The sequence below is a fragment of the Neopsephotus bourkii genome, unplaced genomic scaffold (assembly GCF_033783945.1).
Source record: "Neopsephotus bourkii isolate Nb327-2 ecotype Australia unplaced genomic scaffold, CSIRO-AGI_Nbou_v1 NB_873, whole genome shotgun sequence".
In the NCBI taxonomy this organism is placed as follows: domain Eukaryota; kingdom Metazoa; phylum Chordata; class Aves; order Psittaciformes; family Psittacidae; genus Neopsephotus; species Neopsephotus bourkii.
The window spans coordinates 2,319,557-2,337,602 of NW_026901367.1; the positions used below are offsets into that span (position 1 = coordinate 2,319,557).

Here is an 18,046-nt window from a genome sequence, read left to right on the forward strand (position 1 = left end):
AGGCTAGCAGCAGGATGCATCCAGAGGCAGCAGAAAACCAGAAACACAGCTACAATGTAGAAAAAAAAAGGTATCCTAGAGGTAAGGCTGAAGTCAGAGCTAAAGATTAATTCACCTATGACTTAGGAGAAATGAACATGCTCAGCCCTGAGCTTAAATGGACTTCCTGGAGCAAGGAGCTGAGGGGGTGTGGTTGCTCAGGTGAAGCTGGTCAGGTCAGTTAGAGCTGTTGATGCCCTTAACACTGACCACTATCGATAACAACTGTTTAATAAAAGGATCTCTTATTTATCAAGCTTTTGCTTTGGTTGTTATTTTGAAAGTTGTAGCTTCATTATTTATGCTGTTTGTTCATCTCTGGCACAGAATAGTTGGAGAAGCATTAAAACCTTATTTTCTTTGAATACCTACCACTACTCCTGCCTTCTTTCTGTGTGGCTGTCACCTCACACCCCCATATCCACTCAAGGTTTTCCACTCCTAAAGCTACTATCTTTAGCGTACACACAATGTCCCATCAGGCACATAACCTCCCACTTCACTGTCTTAATTCATCCCTCAGCTTGTAACTATGCTGCTATTCTTCTGCACCATTTTAATTTAAAGGGCTCCTCCTCAGTCCTGTCTGTGGTTGCATTTCTGACCTCCTGCCACCTTTTTGTAGACTTTCTTGCACGATCTACAAACTGTTAACATTCCTGCCTTTTCTTTGGCATTCTGGATCTCTCACCATCAATTTCCTAGCTGATATCTTCAGTTGCATATTTTCTTAAGAATTTTTAATATTTGGGCATTCTGTTTTATCACTGTTTATCTGAACCAAGCTCTAAACCTGATTCCCTTGCTGGTCCCCAGCTGATTTTGATGAGTGGTTTCCAAAGGATACCAAAGCCTCTAGATACAAAGAGCTGCTGCTGTTGTTGCCTGGTTATTGCTGTTACCTAGGGAGCACTGAGCACCCAAGAAGAGGGTTAGAAGCTATGGAAGCTTAGCTTGTCTTTTCTAGTTTCTCTTTTTGCTTGTTTTCCATCAAATGCAATATGTGTTTGTCTCTGGTTTTTATTCTTTAAAATAATGCCCCGTCCTTCCTTTATGTTTGCTTCTTCAAGCAAAATGATAAGACCTCTACTTTTTTCACTGGCCTTCCTTTTTCCCTTGTTCCCTTATCACAGTTTCTTTTCATAAACTGTATTCACGCTCAATACTTTACTTCCAAATATAAAGTAATAGGATTTCCATTTTTACACCATTTGTTTCATGCTTGTACAAACTTCTTCAGGGTCTTTATTTTGTTGTCTCATTTAAATCGTATCTAAATATACAAAAACTTTTTGAAGGTTTAATCTTGACCAACTGTTCAGTAAGATATGGCCTTGTTTCATCCTGTCAGTAGCTGTTGTATTTTCCTTAGCTGTAAAGATTAGATTTAGAAGCCTGAAAGACAAGACAGGCACACAGTGTGATTCTTGAAGTGCCTTAGCCTGCCTTCTTCAGTACAAGATGTAAAACAATGATTTGTTGCAAAAGTAACAAATAGGAATGTTCTAATCATGCAGAAATAAATGCAAAATAACTTTCATTCCCTAAACTTCAGCAAAGACAGTGAAGGGTTTCTAACCTGTAGGGGGTTTGCCAGGGCCATTACCAATAGCCATGAGCAGCTTCTTCAGAGGAAATTAAAAATCAAGTATAGTGGTTGTGAAAGTGTCAACTGAAGTAAAGATCTAAGCTTTAGATACTTCACATACATACTGTAGCGAGTCTAAGCCCTCTGTAGAAAAGTGTAGGAAAAGGGTGTGCGTGAAGAGAGAACATTTAGACACAAGTTAACAAGCCAAAAACACAAAGTAGTGTTTGGCAAAAAAAAAAAAAAAACAACAAAGTCTCATGTTAAAATAGAACAGCACAGGAGGAAACAGTTTTCTTTAGCTGCATCATAAATGCAAAATTATTTTGTACTGTAGAACTGCAAAACTTAAAATTCAAGCTGTAAATTTTAGAGAATCTTAGAGAACAAGCTACCTGGTTACTTATATTGTAATTATTACCGTGTAACCTAGAGAAAAGTGTTAACTGAATGGTTTAAAAAACTCCTGTGTTCAGTCTTGGAAGAGGAAAAATACAGATGAAAGATTGCTGAAGTAATAATGTGTGGACAAAAATCACAATTGTAGAACATTTGCTTGCTGGTTGACTGACTAAATACATTATAGATGTATCAACGGGACACCCATCACACAGGCAGGTGACTTGGCTACAGCAGTTGTTTCCTGACCCAACTCCAGCAATGTAACTGATGTGGGAGGACCCCACACCTGTGCCAAGGCCCACTGCAGCAAGTGCAGTGTTGTGCATAGGAGGGGTCATGCCCACACACATCACATTGGAGGACTACAGCCAAACCTTGCATGGATGGCACCTAAATTTGTCCCTCTCATGCTCTATAATCCTGGGCTGCTTATATAAAGGAACTCAAGTTATATGGTGACAGATATGAAACTGTGTCAGTCAGGAAGAAGTTGATTCTTCATGCAAAGTGTTAAAGTTCTTCAACATAGCAAGCAGGTTTTTTGGAGTTGTCATGATCTCTGTTTTACCTGCATTATCATTTAGCAAATTGAAATGTCAAGTTCCCTGAGGTTTTACTGGAGACACCAGTGAGCTCCAAAGGAACAGGAGGTGCAGAGGGACTGGGGCTCAGTGAAGAAGGGGAGCCCAGGCCTCCTTACAGTTAGAAGGAGCACATGAGGAGTCTTAGTCACATAGCTTGATAGGAGAGCAGGAAATTTATCTGACATTTTATTAAGTATTCATTCACAGAAAAGTCATTAAAATTTGGGGAAATATATTGACTGAGCTGCTGGTGCTGATTATATTTTATCTTCTTATGTAATACACTGAGGGGGAGATGTGGTCATTTAAAGCAATTCGTTCTTTATTCCCTTTGAAATATGGGAAATTCAAGCACCACCCTTCCCACAGCCACTAGAACAATGATGTCAGATTTCGTGGAGGATTTAGGGCTCTATAAAAGACCTAAGAAAGCACAAAGGAGTGTGGGCTGGGAAAGGAATGGTTCAGAATGGAGGTGGGTTGACAGCTGTTACGTTTTGCAGTTCTATGAAACAACTTGATTCATTCTCATTAGCTGCATTAACCCACCATTTCTTCTCAAAAGCAACAAAAAGAAACCCTAATTAGTGTTTCAGCATCTTGCCATGTGTTAGTGGAGCCTGTGTCATCAGGTATTTCAGTCCACTCATACTGAATTGATTACCACTTCAGTTCTTGGGACTGGATAGCTTCAAAAGCTTAATTTGGGCTGAAATAGATAAAATAAGTGATTTGCTATTATTACAGGGGTATCTGAGAACAAGTGATGTCCAGGCAACTGCTGTTGGAGTGGGGGGTTGGAATAGCTTCTTAGATTTAGCAATAAATATTGGCATATTGTCATTTTAATTCAGACATTTCTCTGGGAACATAAATAGTCTGTTCTAAACATTTTCTTTAAGTTCCCATAATGCCACTTCCTTAAACTGGTATATTGAATTATTGTTCTGCTAGAAAATTAAATGGTAAGTTAGTAATAGCAATTAGAAGAAGCTGATATGCTCATCTTGCTAAGATAAAAAGAGAGAAACCCTGAACAGCACTAAGTCCATAGATTGCATCTATATCGTAACACATAAAAACTCTCAGATGGTTTCATATGGTCCTTGTGTTCTCATTTCATTGCTCCCCAGTACACGATCTTGTTCTGCTAAGAGTACGCTGACCAGAATCACAATCTTTTCCTGAAGAGGTGATGTTGCTGCATTCATGGTGTGTATCTGCCTGTTACCTCCCATATCTTTCTCCAGGTTTGAATCTGCTGACTGACTCTGGTCAAATGAAAAAAGCATGTTTAAAAGACATTAACATGTAATGAATTGGGTGAAAATCAGCATCTGGATGAAGGAAGATACTCTCTTGCCTTTGAAAGGTGGGATGAAGCTCTAGAAATACACACCACGTTATCTAGATGCAGCGGACAACCCTAATGCCTGCCACAGGTATGAAACAGACGCCTACAGTAGAGTCATGCATGCCCTCTCTTTTGTCCTAAGGTTGCTGCTGTCAGACCCAAACATCCATCCATTCTTATACCATAAAAACATCAGTAGTTCTGATCAAATGGGAGGAATCAGCAATAATTCAAATCAACTTGAATGCTTTTGAGGAATCACTGGTTATATGGAAAAGGGTGATCTGGTGGATAGCAGTGTTTCTGGAGTTTTAAAAAGCTTTCGACAGAATCCTGCATAGAATTACTCTGAGCAGTGCCACTCTGAAGAACTGTAGAAGTATTTCAGTAACTAAATGATTGGGCATGGAAAAGTCAGACTAAATTCAGTGTTATTAAACAAAGACATGTGCAGAGCAAAGGCACTGCAAACTATGCAAACACAGCTTGGTTTCTAGATGAGCCATTTATTATTCAAGAAACCAGTTCTGGAGTTAATGTGCACAGTTTTATAAGAAGATCAGTGTAAGGCCCAGCAGCTGTCAAGGAAAACCCTTAGGAGAAGAATGTTAACTGAAAGCAAAGCAGAAAATAACCCACAGGTCACTGTGCAAACCCTGCAAACCACATACCCTGTTCTAGCCATTCCTCACCCCAAAATCAGCAGAAAAGGCAACAGACAACATCAATAAGGACAATATGAAGCCTGAAACAGCTTCATATGTTGGAAGGCTAAGCAGAATAACACTATCCTGTGTCTTCTTGAAACAGAAGACTATTATCGTGTCCAGCAGAGGATACCACACAGGTCTGTGTAATCATAAATGGTCAATAGCCTCATTATTTCTCACATATGAGAACTCATGGGCATCACACAAAATTACCAGGTAACATCTTTCTGGCAAACAAAAGGGAACAACTTTTCTTACTGTGCATGAATGAGAAAATGCAGCTGCAGAACATCAATGCCAAAACATAATGAGCTGAAAAAGCAGATGAAGGAGGAGATGAAAACCCAATTTAGCACTATTAAACGTGACAAAATAGCTTGTGACTCAGGAAGTCTGTCTGTGAGCTGTACAAAATGGGGAGTGTGCAGAGGGGAAGTAAAATTGTATGAATGCCCAGTTCTTAGTCTTTAGTTCTTAGTTTTAGGCTTGTCACAGGAAACTGTTCTTTCATGTTTCTGCAGTAAAGACTGAGGCCAGCCTTAGAGAAACTGAAAGCTTTCCTGGAAAAAAAAAAAAGAGATATTTGCATGGGCTGGAAGGAGAAAAAGGCACAGAGGCTGGGAATGGAATGGGAAAAGAGGGGAATATCTACAGTCTGAGCGCAGCAGCTCTGTACTGCAGAGGTGTGCTCAGCAGTGAAAGCACATCAAGCTGTTGTGCGCTCTGTCTGCTTGGTAACATCTCTGGTATGCCTGACACCACCCCAAATTCTCTTTCCTCCCAACTTCCCATTTCAGAATGCCCTGTTGTTCAGAGGTGTTTGTTTGCTGGGGATTACCAGAGTGGCTCTGACCCAGTTTCTGTTGATTTCAATGGCTGCCAGGCCTCCTGCTGATACCATTCCTGATGCTGATGACCAATCCCTCACTCAGACAAGGGGGCTGGAATCTCCAAGGACAAGTGTTTTTCCAACCATGTCTCATCAGACCTTTGAGTGAGCAGATTAATTCATAGGACAGTTATGGGATTTGAGGATGTATTTGGCAAAGCCAGGAAAGCATGAATCAGATTCTGCATTCATCCACTGCAGTATTGCTGAAAAAGAAAACACATGGGGGCTGCAGATAGCGGTATCACTGTGTGAGGATGTAACAGTTAACACTACTGCATTGTCCTGCAGAGCTGTCTTTTGAGATTAGAAGCTCTCTTTTCTGCTCTTTTTGTTCAAGACAGATTCTCTTTCTCACTTGATTTTTTAAGCCTCCTTAGTTCTTTCACCCACCCAGTTCTTGGTACTTTGCCCAGCAGAAGGGCAGCTTCTGGCTTTATTCTAAATATGGCTCAGTTTCCACTGGGCTTAGCCTTTAAGTTACAATATACAAATGTGGCAAAAGTGACTTTGCCCTCTCCCTGGGGTTTCTCTGGATTTCCAGTCCTATTGTGTTCCTTAATTAGAACATTCCTTCTATCCTAAATGGCCTTTTTGACAGTTACAATTCCAAGAGGTTGTTATGAAGCGTTAAGTTACAGTCATTGTTCCACCTTGAACTGTTCTTAATGGGACACCCGACCAGAATAAACCCACCAATTCACAGTTCCTTAAATCGCAGTTTTAGTCCCTGACACAGACACAATTATCCCTGTGTTACTAGGACATGGGCACAACCAACTTGTCACATTAGCCCAAATGAAGGCTATTTATCATTCATGTTTCATGTGAGCCTCTCCCAGGTTTGTTCATCTGCTTCTTGTCTCCACAACACCCCCTGAGAGAAGCGGCTGCTTTAGAGATGTGCCAGAAAGTCTACTGTGCAGATTCAATGCATAAAAGCCTGGGGCCAGAAGCAAAGTATGAATCATTTTTCAGCAGGAGAGAAAGGATTGGTGGCTTCAGGGAATGTTGAAGTGAGTTTGCCTCTCCTCTAGAATTCATAAATACTTAATGTCTCTGATCCACACATTGAAACAGTGAACACAAAATCCTCCTGAAGAGTTAACGCGTGAACAATCACTTGAGCTATGGCTGTGATAAACACAATTATTTGTGCTGAATGCTGCTTGAAACAAGATGGAAAACCTGAACAAAGATTTTTGGCTGTTATTTATCCTGTGCTGGGAAAACAGATCTTACACTTTTTTTCTTTATTTTTTTGATAGACACTGCCAATTTCTTCTCCTAACTGGAACAACATGGAAGACCTTATATGTTCAGCTAATGCCTAATTCAAAAGTGGAGAGACTGCAGATATTTTAGGATGAGGAGTTCACAGCTTCCATCTATCAGTGAGATCCAAAGGGGTTTTGAAGGCTCTTCTAAAAGAAAATACAGTTTTCTAATGCAAAGCAGCGCTCTGCTGTGTGTGATACGCCACTGAAGTCAACAACAAGTGGGATACTATCAAACAAGTTGGTATTTCACAATCTGTTCCTATTCTGAAAGATAAATCCTGCCCAGGGAAGTTACATAGAATTGCCTTTTAGCTCACCTAAGAACTGGAAAGAGACTAAAATGAGAGAACTGACAACTGCAGATGAAGATGCAACAGATGCATTTACCACTGAAAATAAAAATACCATCATCTACTAAAGCCATTAAGGTGAGGTTTGCTACAACTCAGCTTTGGCAACCACAGAGTAGCTGTGTGAACTAGCAATGTCCATGGTGTGCAGTGTTGCCATGGGACAGTGTTGCTCTGATTTCCTAGAAGAGCTGGATCGTTCATGTTGACCTTTGCAAGTTCACTGTCATCACATGCTCCTCTGCAGCTGATTTCTGTTTGGCAGGGCTATGAGACAGAAAAAGCCACCTCAGTGCCTCAAGAGGAGAGAGAAAAAGTCTCTTTCCCCCAAGTTGGCTGCATTTATTTCATATCCAAAGAATTGTTATTTATTCCAGATAGCTGCAAGTAATTTGGAGAGAAATCAGCAGGAAACTCCTATAATGAGGCTCAAGTCTATCATATTTTTTCCCTGCAGGCATAACAGTTTCCAGGGATATATTCAGGAGTTTCAGATATGTAAAGGAAACAGACTGTCAAAGTCAGATTCGCTTGTGTGGATTTAAGACGATTTTGCTTTCCGTATCTTAGTCAATAAGACACCTAAAGAACAAAGCCAGGGAGTGGAGGGGGAAATAAATTTTGCTATAAATTAATTTATTTCACCAAGCTGAATTTTTCTCCTGCTCTTATAGTGACTGTCCAGTCTTGTAAGAACAGGAACCCACCAACTTTAGCTGGGAAAGAGTGAAGGCCAAATAATATCTTGTGAACTGATATACCTGAGGATGGATTTAACTGTCATAAACAGAACGCTGAGAAGGTAAAGGATAGCAGTGTTACCCATATTCAGTCAGCCTTGTAGGTAGTAAAGCTGTACAGATTATACAGGTGTGGTAACATTTTAATCCCTTCACAAGTGCCTTTTGTTTGTACAGGCTAAACTGAGAAACGTTCCACTTCTGTTGGAACATGTGTATCTAAACAGGCATTACAGAAACAGAACAGCATCTGGGCCACTCACTACAAGAGAGACGCTGAGGTGCTGGACAGGGCCAGAGAAGGGCAACGGAGCTGGTGCAGGGCCTGGAGCACAAGTGTGATGGGGAATGGCTGAGGGACCTGGGGGGGCATTGGAACAGGCTGCCCAGGGCAGTGGTGGAGTCACCATCCCTGGAACTGTTCATACACCATATAGGCAAGGCCCTCAGTGACATGAGTTAGTGGTGGCCTTGGCAGTGCTGGGGAATGGTTGGACTTGATCTTAGAGGTTTTTTCCAACCTCATTGATTCTATGATTCAGTATATGTGCTTTAGGTGATGGCGAACCACCTTCCCATCCAATCTGAAACATGCAGTAGAGTATTTAGGCAGCCTTACTTTAGGGACCTAAAATTAGTTCCTCTGAATCACGCTTCAGAAGAACCTATTTTTGTCCCATGGGATACAGAAAGCTTAAGTTCCTCAGCACCTCACTCAGATCCTGCAATCACTCTTGCCCCATGCTCCAAATAGATGTAATCTCTGTCAAACAGAAGTTTGTGCAATAGGTGTGCTTATGAGTTGTAGTCATACTGACTACTATTGAGGTGCAGCAGTGGTTCTCATATTTTTTCTTAATAAAGCAAAGGAGGTCATATGTCTCTTGGCGAGATATATCTAGGTACAAACCAGCACAGATACGTTGTTTTTAAAATCAGTGTTTCTTTGGCTTAAAACTACTGATTTAAGTCACTCCTGTGTTTCAGAAGATGGGTTAGAGTGACTAATCCTACTACCATCTTGCTCACACAACTGCAGTTGACTTCCTAGGGGCAGGAGTAGGTGTAATTACTGCTCATCCCTGTTTATACCACGCAAGGAACTGCTACTACCCAAAATCTGTAGAGCCACCCAGTTTCCCGGGGACAGGGAATTAAAGGCTTTCACAGCAGGCTGCAATTCCGGGCTCTTCTCAAGTCCCCGTGCTGAAGGGATGGAGCAGTTCCTTGTGGTGAAAATGCCCTTGTTAGTCTGAAGACTTGCAGCCAGGAATCACAGATGCTTCTTCCCGGAGAAAGGAATTTCCTGCCATCTTGCCTGAAAGCTGGTGAGCAGAATGGCAGCAGCTTTTTCACTCTCTTTGGCACCTTCCAGTGCCTGCTTTGGATGAGTGACCAATTTAGAAACCCAGGGATGAGAGGAAGTCTGAGGATCCTCATCACTGACACCGCCAAAAAGCAAGCTATTCTTCTTTGCTTCTGCAATGGGGCTCTTGGAGATATGGGGGTCACAGACCAGGATAAATGGGATGCAGGTAACATGAAGCTCCTATTGGACTGGGTTTTCTTTTACAAACTGTGTAAAATATATTGAAGTCTGTCTCTCGAAAAATGACTCAGGTTGGAAGGGACAGATGGGTCACTAAGCAAAATGTCTATATAAGAAAAGTAGTCGCTTGGGGGCTGAGAGAGCATAAACCATGGTTAAGGCTGAATGACAAGTTCCCTGAATAGCAGTGACAGTGCTGGTGGTGCTGACCAAAGGCAGCAAACCATCCAAGGAGGGAATGTGTGAACACTTCACAACGTGACTTACGCCACCGCCAACAGTCCCCAGTTCTCATGAATGGGAAGATTGTATTTTCTCTTTCACAACTACAGCACTTGGATTCATCAGTTCTCAGGATTTCATGCCAAAACCAACAGGTTGCAGCCATATTTGGGCTGCTCTCAATTCATATTCCTCCTACTTAATAAGAGATGGAAAAGCTGTGGATGCAAGTAGCACAGACGGGTTCCTTGTTAGGAAAGCGAGCCCCTCGTCATATGACTGTGGAACGAAATGTGCTTTTACACACTCTGCCACCAAAACACATTGCAAACTTGAGGAACAAACTTATTTTTGACTCACTTGGCAAAACATGTCTTTTTTTTCCGTTTTAAGTAGCAGAATGCTAGTGTATGGGGGGGGAAAGGGGAAGGGTTATGGTTTTAATAACTAGTAAAAGGGATTAGTAAATTAATCAGCTATGCAGGAAATACTTTCAGAATGCAAGTACTATATGTGTACTTACTGCTGTAATTGTGGCTGGATTCAGAATCAATGTTTTCCTCATTTCAGCCTCTGAAAATCATGTTTCTGAGAACACAGAGGGCAGTTTAGTGCAATGACCACCTCAGGACTCTGCGTGTTCTCCCCCAAAAGGTAAGAGTTTAATTCTGGTGAAAGGCAGTGGTGTGTCTGGGATATGACAGTCACAGGTTGGCTCAGACCAGACAGGCTCCCTGAGCTCAGAGGTGCTTGTTCACAATGCAGAATACTTAGAAATGTGTGAAAAATCAAGCCTCGGTGTCAGGATTAGAAAGGGCAGAATCTCCAGAGGTATTTTTCTATGATAAGGTGGCTATAAAGCAACAGAATACAGCTCTGAAGTCCCCTGTATCTGCCAGCTTCCATTTCAGAACACTGACTGTCAGTTTGTTATTTTTTTTCCTCCATGTCCAAACAAACTCTGCATGCTTCAGATTTAATCAATGCTTTGCACATTGGAAATGGCTGTTCAGACAAACCACTGTTACCATTAAATTGGAAAGAAGAATTGCCCATAGATGACAGAAAATAAGGAAATGATTCAGACTCTTTGGTTTCAAGGTGCATGTATTTTCACTTATCCTTAAACATGGGGGGGCTATACAGGTTCTAGGCCCATTATCCATTTTATCCATGTCTGAATTGATGATAAAACTGTTTTGTAGTGTTCAGCTACTCCTGTTTTCACCACCAAAACACTAAAATGATAACGAGGGATGTGGAGCTGCTGGAGTGAGTGCAGAGGAGGCCATGGGGATGCTGCGAGGGCTGGAGCAGCTCTGCTCTGGAGCCAGGCTGAGAGAGCTGGGCTGGGGCAGCCTGGAGAAGAGAAGGCTCCTGAAGAGGAGACCTTAGAGCAGCTCCAGTGCCTAAAGGGGCTACAAGAAATAATAGTGAAGTCCAAGTATTTTGTACTAATGTAAAGAGAGATAGAGATGAGATTATGTTATACAAAATCTTCAGGGAATGGAAGGGTGTTCCAGAAGTATTGAACACTGAACAGAATCACTGTGATTCCTTCAGTAAACCAGAGTAGCATGACTCTGCTCATGAAGGCTTAAGTGACTATAACACACAGGATTGTTCCCTGTGTCCCCTGCAACATGGACTAGAAATAATACCCGATCCCAAAGGCACGTAGAAGATGGTATAAACGTGCTCTTCAGGAAAATGCCATGACAATATCTGCACACTGTGGGCACTGCTGGCCATGCCTAAGCTTCCTGTGGCATTTCTCCTCTCCCTAATGTGTTTTCAGCACTTAGTTAGCCATGTTTGGGGGATTTTTGTAATATTAAGCAGGGCTAGTTTGAGCATAAAGATCAGAAAACAGGATTTGCCCTTGTCATTAGCTTTAAATCTAATCAGGGAGCAGCTGTTGCACAGTCACACATCACTCTTGAGGGGAAATTGTATTAATTATATTTAGGACAGCTGGGGATGACTATCAGCACTGCTGGCACCGTTATCACACCCCCACGACAAGCTTCATCCTGCACCCACGGGCTCGCAGCAGGACCAGGCACCGTTGAGCTCTCCTGGCTGGTGGTGTTATTTCAAGTAAGCCTCTTAGAGAGCAGCACAATCCGCTGTCAAACCCTGTGGCCAATTATGTCCAGCATAAAGTCCACCCCACTAAACATTACAGCAAGTTTTTGGGGGTGAAGAGTGATGTATGGATTTTGGCTGGAGCTCTGCTGGGAGGTTAATGGTTTTTATTCTTAAGTAGGTGTTTGCATGGAATGGTTTGGGTTGGAAGGGACTTTAAAGCTCCTCCAGCTCCAACCCCTGCCACAGGCAGAGACCACTTCCACTGGAGCAGCTTGCTCCAAGCCCCTGTGTCCAACCTGGCCTTGAGCACTGCCAGGGATGGGGCAGCCACAGCTTCTCTGGGCACCCTGTGCCAGCGCCTCAGCACCCTCACAGGGAAGAGCTTCTGCCTAAGAGCTCAGCTCAGTCTCCCCTCGGGCAGGTTCAAGCCATTCCCCTTGGCCTGTCCCTACAGGCCCGTGTCCGAAGCCGCTCTCTGGGTACTTCAGGCACTGTGAGCCCTCTGGCAGTAGCCCGTTAACCACCCCCAAGGACTCATTCCCCCCGCGCTCTCGCCCGTTGCTCTGTTACCGGGGCCGCGAGGGCGGGCACGGACACGACCCATCCGGTCCTTCCGCCGGAAGTGATCTGCGCGCGGCGCCGTTCCCCGGTGTGTCGTCACGGCGCGGCGTTGGGGCGGCGGGCGCGGCGCGGAGCCGAGGGGAGCGGGCAGCGGCCATGGCGCCGCCGCCGCCGCAGAAGGAGATCGTCTACAACAAGCTGCTGCCCTACGGCGAGCGCCTGGAGGCCGAGGCCGCCCGCTTCCTGGCGCACATCAAGGACAACCTGGCCCGGGCCGTGCAGCTCCAGGAGCTCTGGCCCGGGGGGCTCTTCTGGACCAGGAAGCTCTCGACGTGAGTGCCCGCGGTCCGGTCCCCCTTTGGCCCGGGGCTGTTTGTTGGGCCGGGCGCCGCGGAAGGCAGGTTCCCCTCATAACGGTTCCGCCAGGCGCCCGCTGCCCAGTGCTCGTCCTGAGCCCGGGCAGTTCCGCTGGGCCCCGTGGTCAGCAGCGAGGAGCCCGCCCGCGGCTTACACAAGGCTCGCCCAGGGAACGGGGGCAAAGGTGGCTGCGGTGTCACTGCTCCCTCCTGCCTCGGGAGCTTCCCCAGTCGGGTCTTGTGCGTTCGGTTGTTGCGCTCGTGTTCTTTAAAGCCACCTCTCGCCTGCTTAAGTCTCATCTCTTGCCTGTTCAAGTTGCGTGAGCTGCTGTCCCCGTGTAACTTCTGCCGCGGGAGCGTCAAGAAGTCTTTCCCAAGACGGGCTGGTTGTTAGTTGGGTGCTAGCAGGATTAAATTGAGGCTTAGTGCTGCGTAAACACCGTGGTGCCCTTGATATCTTGCCTGCGCCGTGGCACGGTGTGGTTTGTGCTGATTTTGGCTGTGCTGTGTGTGCTGGCAAGGGGCTTTTCGTGTAGATAAAGCCGCGGTGGTTACATAGATAGCACTGAGTAGAACTCAGGTTTTTCTTAGTGAGTTTTTCAAAGCCAGCTTAACCGTTTTGGGCACTCCGGTCCTGAAAATGGCACATGTGACAATGGCTTCTGTCACGTCTTCAGGACTTCCATCACTAAACCACGTTTCTGTAGATGTTTATCAGGGTTTATTTTAGCTGAGTGCTGTGTCCGATGTACTAGAGATGATGAAAAGTGTTTTGTACAAATATGAGATCTCCACTTACAATTTTCTTCCCTGCATAAGTAATTTTTTAAATATTAATAGGGACTTTAATATGTATTTGGCAGTCAAATCTGTTTGATGCGTGTGTATTGCAATCTAAGTGTCTTTATGCTTGCCAAGAGGCATTCTTAGATAGAATTACATTGATGGTTACAAAATGACTCACATGTTCGCGTTGTGTGACAGTGTGAACCCGCTTGGAAGCAGTTCAGTACTGTTTCCCTTCACACCCCCTAGCCATCTGCCGGCTCGCCCTGGTTTCAGTGTATACCTGTAGCCTTTGTACGTGTGGTAGGGCTTCACGTACTAATGGAGTTGAAATGAAGTGTAGCAGTTCTTACCGTGACAAAGACTGGCATTAACTGAACAAACTAAACGTGGTACATGAGTCCTTTGAAAAGGTGCGGGACTGTGTTAGACTCTCACCCTGTTACTCACTGTGTAAACTGCAATTACTGTTACCACTTTAGGCTTCAGGGCAGTGAATTTAGCCTATTGAGAACTGCTGCTCTGCCACTTTATGAATCACAGACAGGTCAGGAGATCCTAATTTGTGGTTTTCCACCTACTCTTTGAAGTTTGAATTCACTGCGTTTGCAGCTTGTCTGTTGCCTGTGAGTCCCAAGATTCCTGTGTGGCATATTGTATGCAGAAAGACTTCTGAGTATGTTTGGATGTTGGCAGGGAAGGAAACAGTGGGCTTGGTTTAAAAATAAGCTGGTGTATTTACCATGAGAGATGTTTTGCTTCTTAGTTTAACTTGACAAAGTGCTTCTGTGGGATGAAATATGTTAATAGAAGTTCAGGCCAGGATGAAACACTTGCAAGCGTATGGTGTTCCAATGGCATGCCCAGGTCAAACTGTGGGATAATGACAGCAAGCTCCACGTTTTGCTGTCCGATAGTGGGAGGTAATTTATCTCCAAATCAAGTTCCTGCTTTCTCTCCCTGCCTGGCCAGCTGTAGTAAACTGCACATTTGTTTGAAAACAAAATGCCCAGCATCTTCATAGCTGTGTGATGGCACTCTAGCTTTGTTGCAAGTATCTGAGTTATAAAAGCCAGTATTCTCACAATGTTCTGTGACATAATTGACAGTTCAGAACCATGGGTGATGTGTCTCTATTTCTCACACAGATACAAATGTTAACATGAACATTATAATACAGAATCCCAGAGTGGTTTGTGTTGAAGGGGGCTTAAAGCTCCTCCAGTCCCAACCCCTGCCACGGGCAGGGACACCTTCCACTAGAGCAGCTTGCTTCAAGCCCTGTTCAACCTCTGCATACATATAAAGGAGTAACAAAAGACTGCATGTAGCTGGTATACTGGTACAGTTACATCTCATCAGGTACTCACAACTTACACAACCTGCACAAGCCCTGTGGAGCGTGAAGAATGAAAGTGAAACTCTAATCTTTTTTCATTTAGAAATATGAGTACCAGTTACTATTTCATGGTGACAGCTGAACCCAAGATCTTGCATTTCTGATACTCCCCACAGCTGAAAACATGACTTGCACACAGTTATCTTAAGAGCAGCTCTTTTAGCTGGCTGATGTCACGAACTGAGTAGGAGGTGGGAAAAGTTAAATTGGAGTTGATCAGATAAAATGTCTGTAATCTGATTTGCATGATTATTTTATGCATAAGTTTCAGCCATGGGAACTGGTTCCTTGGTTAGAATGCATGTGAGGAGTGTGGGGAGAGGGAGAACTCTGTCCTGTGAAGACAGGAATAGTGCACTTACTTCAGTAACTTCTGGCTTAGTGGGGCTTCTTATGCAAGTACAACTTTGCCTCAAAGGCTGGCATTTAAACCTGTCATCATTCCCCCAGGATTCCCCAACTCTGGCTAGTAAAATCTGTATCTTATAAGGCCCTAATCCAGTTGTGAAAGCACAAGACTGGATCTGAGTTGTGTAACTTGCTACAGTGTGTGTGGAGAAAGCAGGTTGCATCAAAACCATTTGCTCAGGTGGATTTGCATCGTACTCTTTTTATGGTCCCTAGGTCAAAAGTGGCTGCTGTTTCAGGTTTTTCCTTCTTTCATGTTTTACATAGAAACCTTGTGTATATATTTAATTTTTATTTTATTAATTTTTTAGAACATAGTTTATAAATGAGATTATTAGTATAATAGGAACATTTAATAGCTGCTTTACATGCAGTTGACAGCAACCTGGAGAGAACACACACGTCTTCCTGGGCTTTCTACTTCAGTAACTAGGGTAGAGTCGCTGGAGCTGAGGGCCACAGTTTTCTGTTTCTGTTCATGACAGTGATGGTTTCTATGCTCGCTGGCTGAAGGCTTATTACAAAATGACATTTAACTGCCTTGCTGGAAGGGGTGGAAAAAATGTAGCTCAAGTGGTTTGCATTAGAATGACAGGACACAAATTAGAGTGAGGATGAAAATGTCTCAGTGGGACTTGCCTGAAGTATTGTAAGCACTAGACATCCTGTTTTACATCAATTTCTGTCTCATTTTTAACAGAAAAATATAAATTTTCCTTTTGGATGCATAAGCATTGTGTGTGTATACCGTGTACATGTGATTTAAATAGTCTTGTTGAGCATGATTCATTGTTTGTTATGTCATTACCCAGAAAAAAAGAGTTTTAGAATCATAAACCCATCCTAATCCTGCCCTGGGTGCTGGAAAATGAAACTAGATGGCTGGGAGTTTAGGAGAGTGCTCTCCTCAGCTTTGTTATGCAAAGGCAGTTTTTAACTGGCAGAGCAGCCAACTTGCTAGGGCAGTTTAGGATGGCCACTTGATAGGATAGTCTGCTTCCCAAAAATAGGTCTATTGTAACTGTGGAGTGAGAGATTGGATACCCAATACTTTTAGAACAGGGAGTTGGCTTTTTGGTTGTTCACTGTAATCTCTAGAGAGCCTGTACTCTTACAGCAAAGATACAAACGGAATTTTCACTTCTTAATCAGGGGTTTTGGGTTGTGGGGGTGGGTTTTATTGGGGTTTTTTCCTCTTCACATAGCTGAACTCCAAACCAGAACCCAGTGTTACCAGCATGATGCAGGACAATTGATTTACCCTTTTTGCAGCTGTGTGGTGGAGGTTGAGAGCTCATCACACCTCTGATGGTTTTCTTAAGGGAGGAATGAAAACAGGAATGAATTAAGGTTACAAGAATAATCTGAAGGTAGAGGGTTGGAAGGGACCTTAAAGCTCCTTCAGTTCCAATCCACCTGCCACAGGCAGGGGCAAGATGTGCCTTGAAGAATAAGAAGGAAGTCTTGTTTTTGATTTTACAGCAATTTAGTTCTAGATTTAATTTTCCCCCAATAACCCAATTTTATTTTGTGTTTAATCCTGAAGAGTCACGTTTATAAGGTGAGCATACATCTGTGATTAGTCCTGAGGCATCCTCCAGGGTTCATGAAGTTCTGCCTGTATTCTATTTAGTAATGGCAATATCTCATCCTCAGCGAGGGGATATTCTGAAGATACTGCAGATCTCTTCTGTTAGGTTTTGCTCAGTTAATCTTGAGGAAAAGGTGATTATCCCCTTTCTAGAAGTAATTATTTTCTGTCAGTGCCTTAATGCACAGTTGGATTAAGACAAATAATTTACTGGTTTAGACTCTGCATCCCCCCTGCATAAAGAAGCTGTAAATATGGAAGCAGTTTAGCTTCTTGGGCATGGTGATGTCTTTGTGTTCAACACGTTTCTGGGTACTTGCCTTCTCCTGTTTCTTAATTAAAGAGCATTTTGTAGCATAGAACTGCTGGTAGCAAGTAGCAGGAAAGGTAACCAGCCAAACACTTTGGTTATATATAGCAGCAGTGGCAGATTAATTGGATCTCTTCACAGTGTTTCTTTGTTGTTAAATTGTATTTTTTCAGGCTTCTGCATTTTCTTCTTTTTAATCATATGAAGAAAAGAAACCAGTATTCTTTGTTGCTTTATCCCTAGTATTATGAGAGTGGAGAAGTCCAGGCAAGTGCATATGACTGAAGGATAATGAAATGGAAGTTATTAAAGGTTAAAGTTATTAACAGTTCTAGAATCCTCTGTTCCATGGTGAAAGGAGCCCTTGGTGTTGCTGTGTAAGTGGTGTTTTAATTCCCAGATGTGTGCTGGCCTGAACAGTGCAAACACTCTTGTAGGCAAACTCTTTTCATGTTTGTCACTGCATCAAACACCATCTTTTGTTGAACAGTAAGAGAAGACTGAGGGAAATGACTCTGTGGGAGCAATAGGTCTGTATGGCTGGCCATTTCTTATGGGCATAGAGAATGCCTCTGATTTGCTTGTGTTTTCAAAGCATATGCTTTTCCTTTGGGAGTCTGGGAATAGCTCTCATGTCTGCTTATGAAATTCTTGTCTTGTCCTGATACAGCTTGAAAAAAGCTTTCACACTCTTACACCGAGTTCCTCACATACAGCCTATGAGCAGTGGGTGCTTTTAGGAGGGAGAATACTGCAGTTAAAAGATGTATGATTGTTATATGCTTCTGTTAACCCTCACAAAATCAAGTGCCACCCCTTTCCCCCCACCCCAAGGAT

General features: G+C 43.3%; 1 protein-coding gene and 1 long non-coding RNA gene across 4 annotated transcripts in view; both read left to right on the forward strand.

Annotated features, from left to right (window-relative positions):
• The first annotated feature begins 5,435 nt into the window (after positions 1-5,435).
• On the forward strand, positions 5,436-7,500 carry LOC133214196 (uncharacterized). Its single transcript, XR_009726033.1, has 3 exons — positions 5,436-5,671; positions 6,409-6,586; positions 6,835-7,500. It is a non-coding gene; the product is annotated as an uncharacterized LOC133214196 (long non-coding RNA).
• Positions 7,501-12,421: 4,921 nt separating this feature from the next.
• PSME4 (proteasome activator subunit 4) overlaps positions 12,422-18,046 on the forward strand; it is a 60,521-nt gene continuing 54,896 nt past the window's right edge. The window contains exon 1 of one of the 3 annotated variants that reach the window (XM_061356869.1): positions 12,422-12,691. In XM_061356869.1, coding sequence (XP_061212853.1) covers positions 12,516-12,691 — 176 coding nt within the window. In that variant the 5' untranslated portion in view covers positions 12,422-12,515. The remainder of the gene's footprint in view (positions 12,692-18,046) is intronic. The other 2 variants (XM_061356868.1, XM_061356870.1) reach the window with 2 other exon arrangements.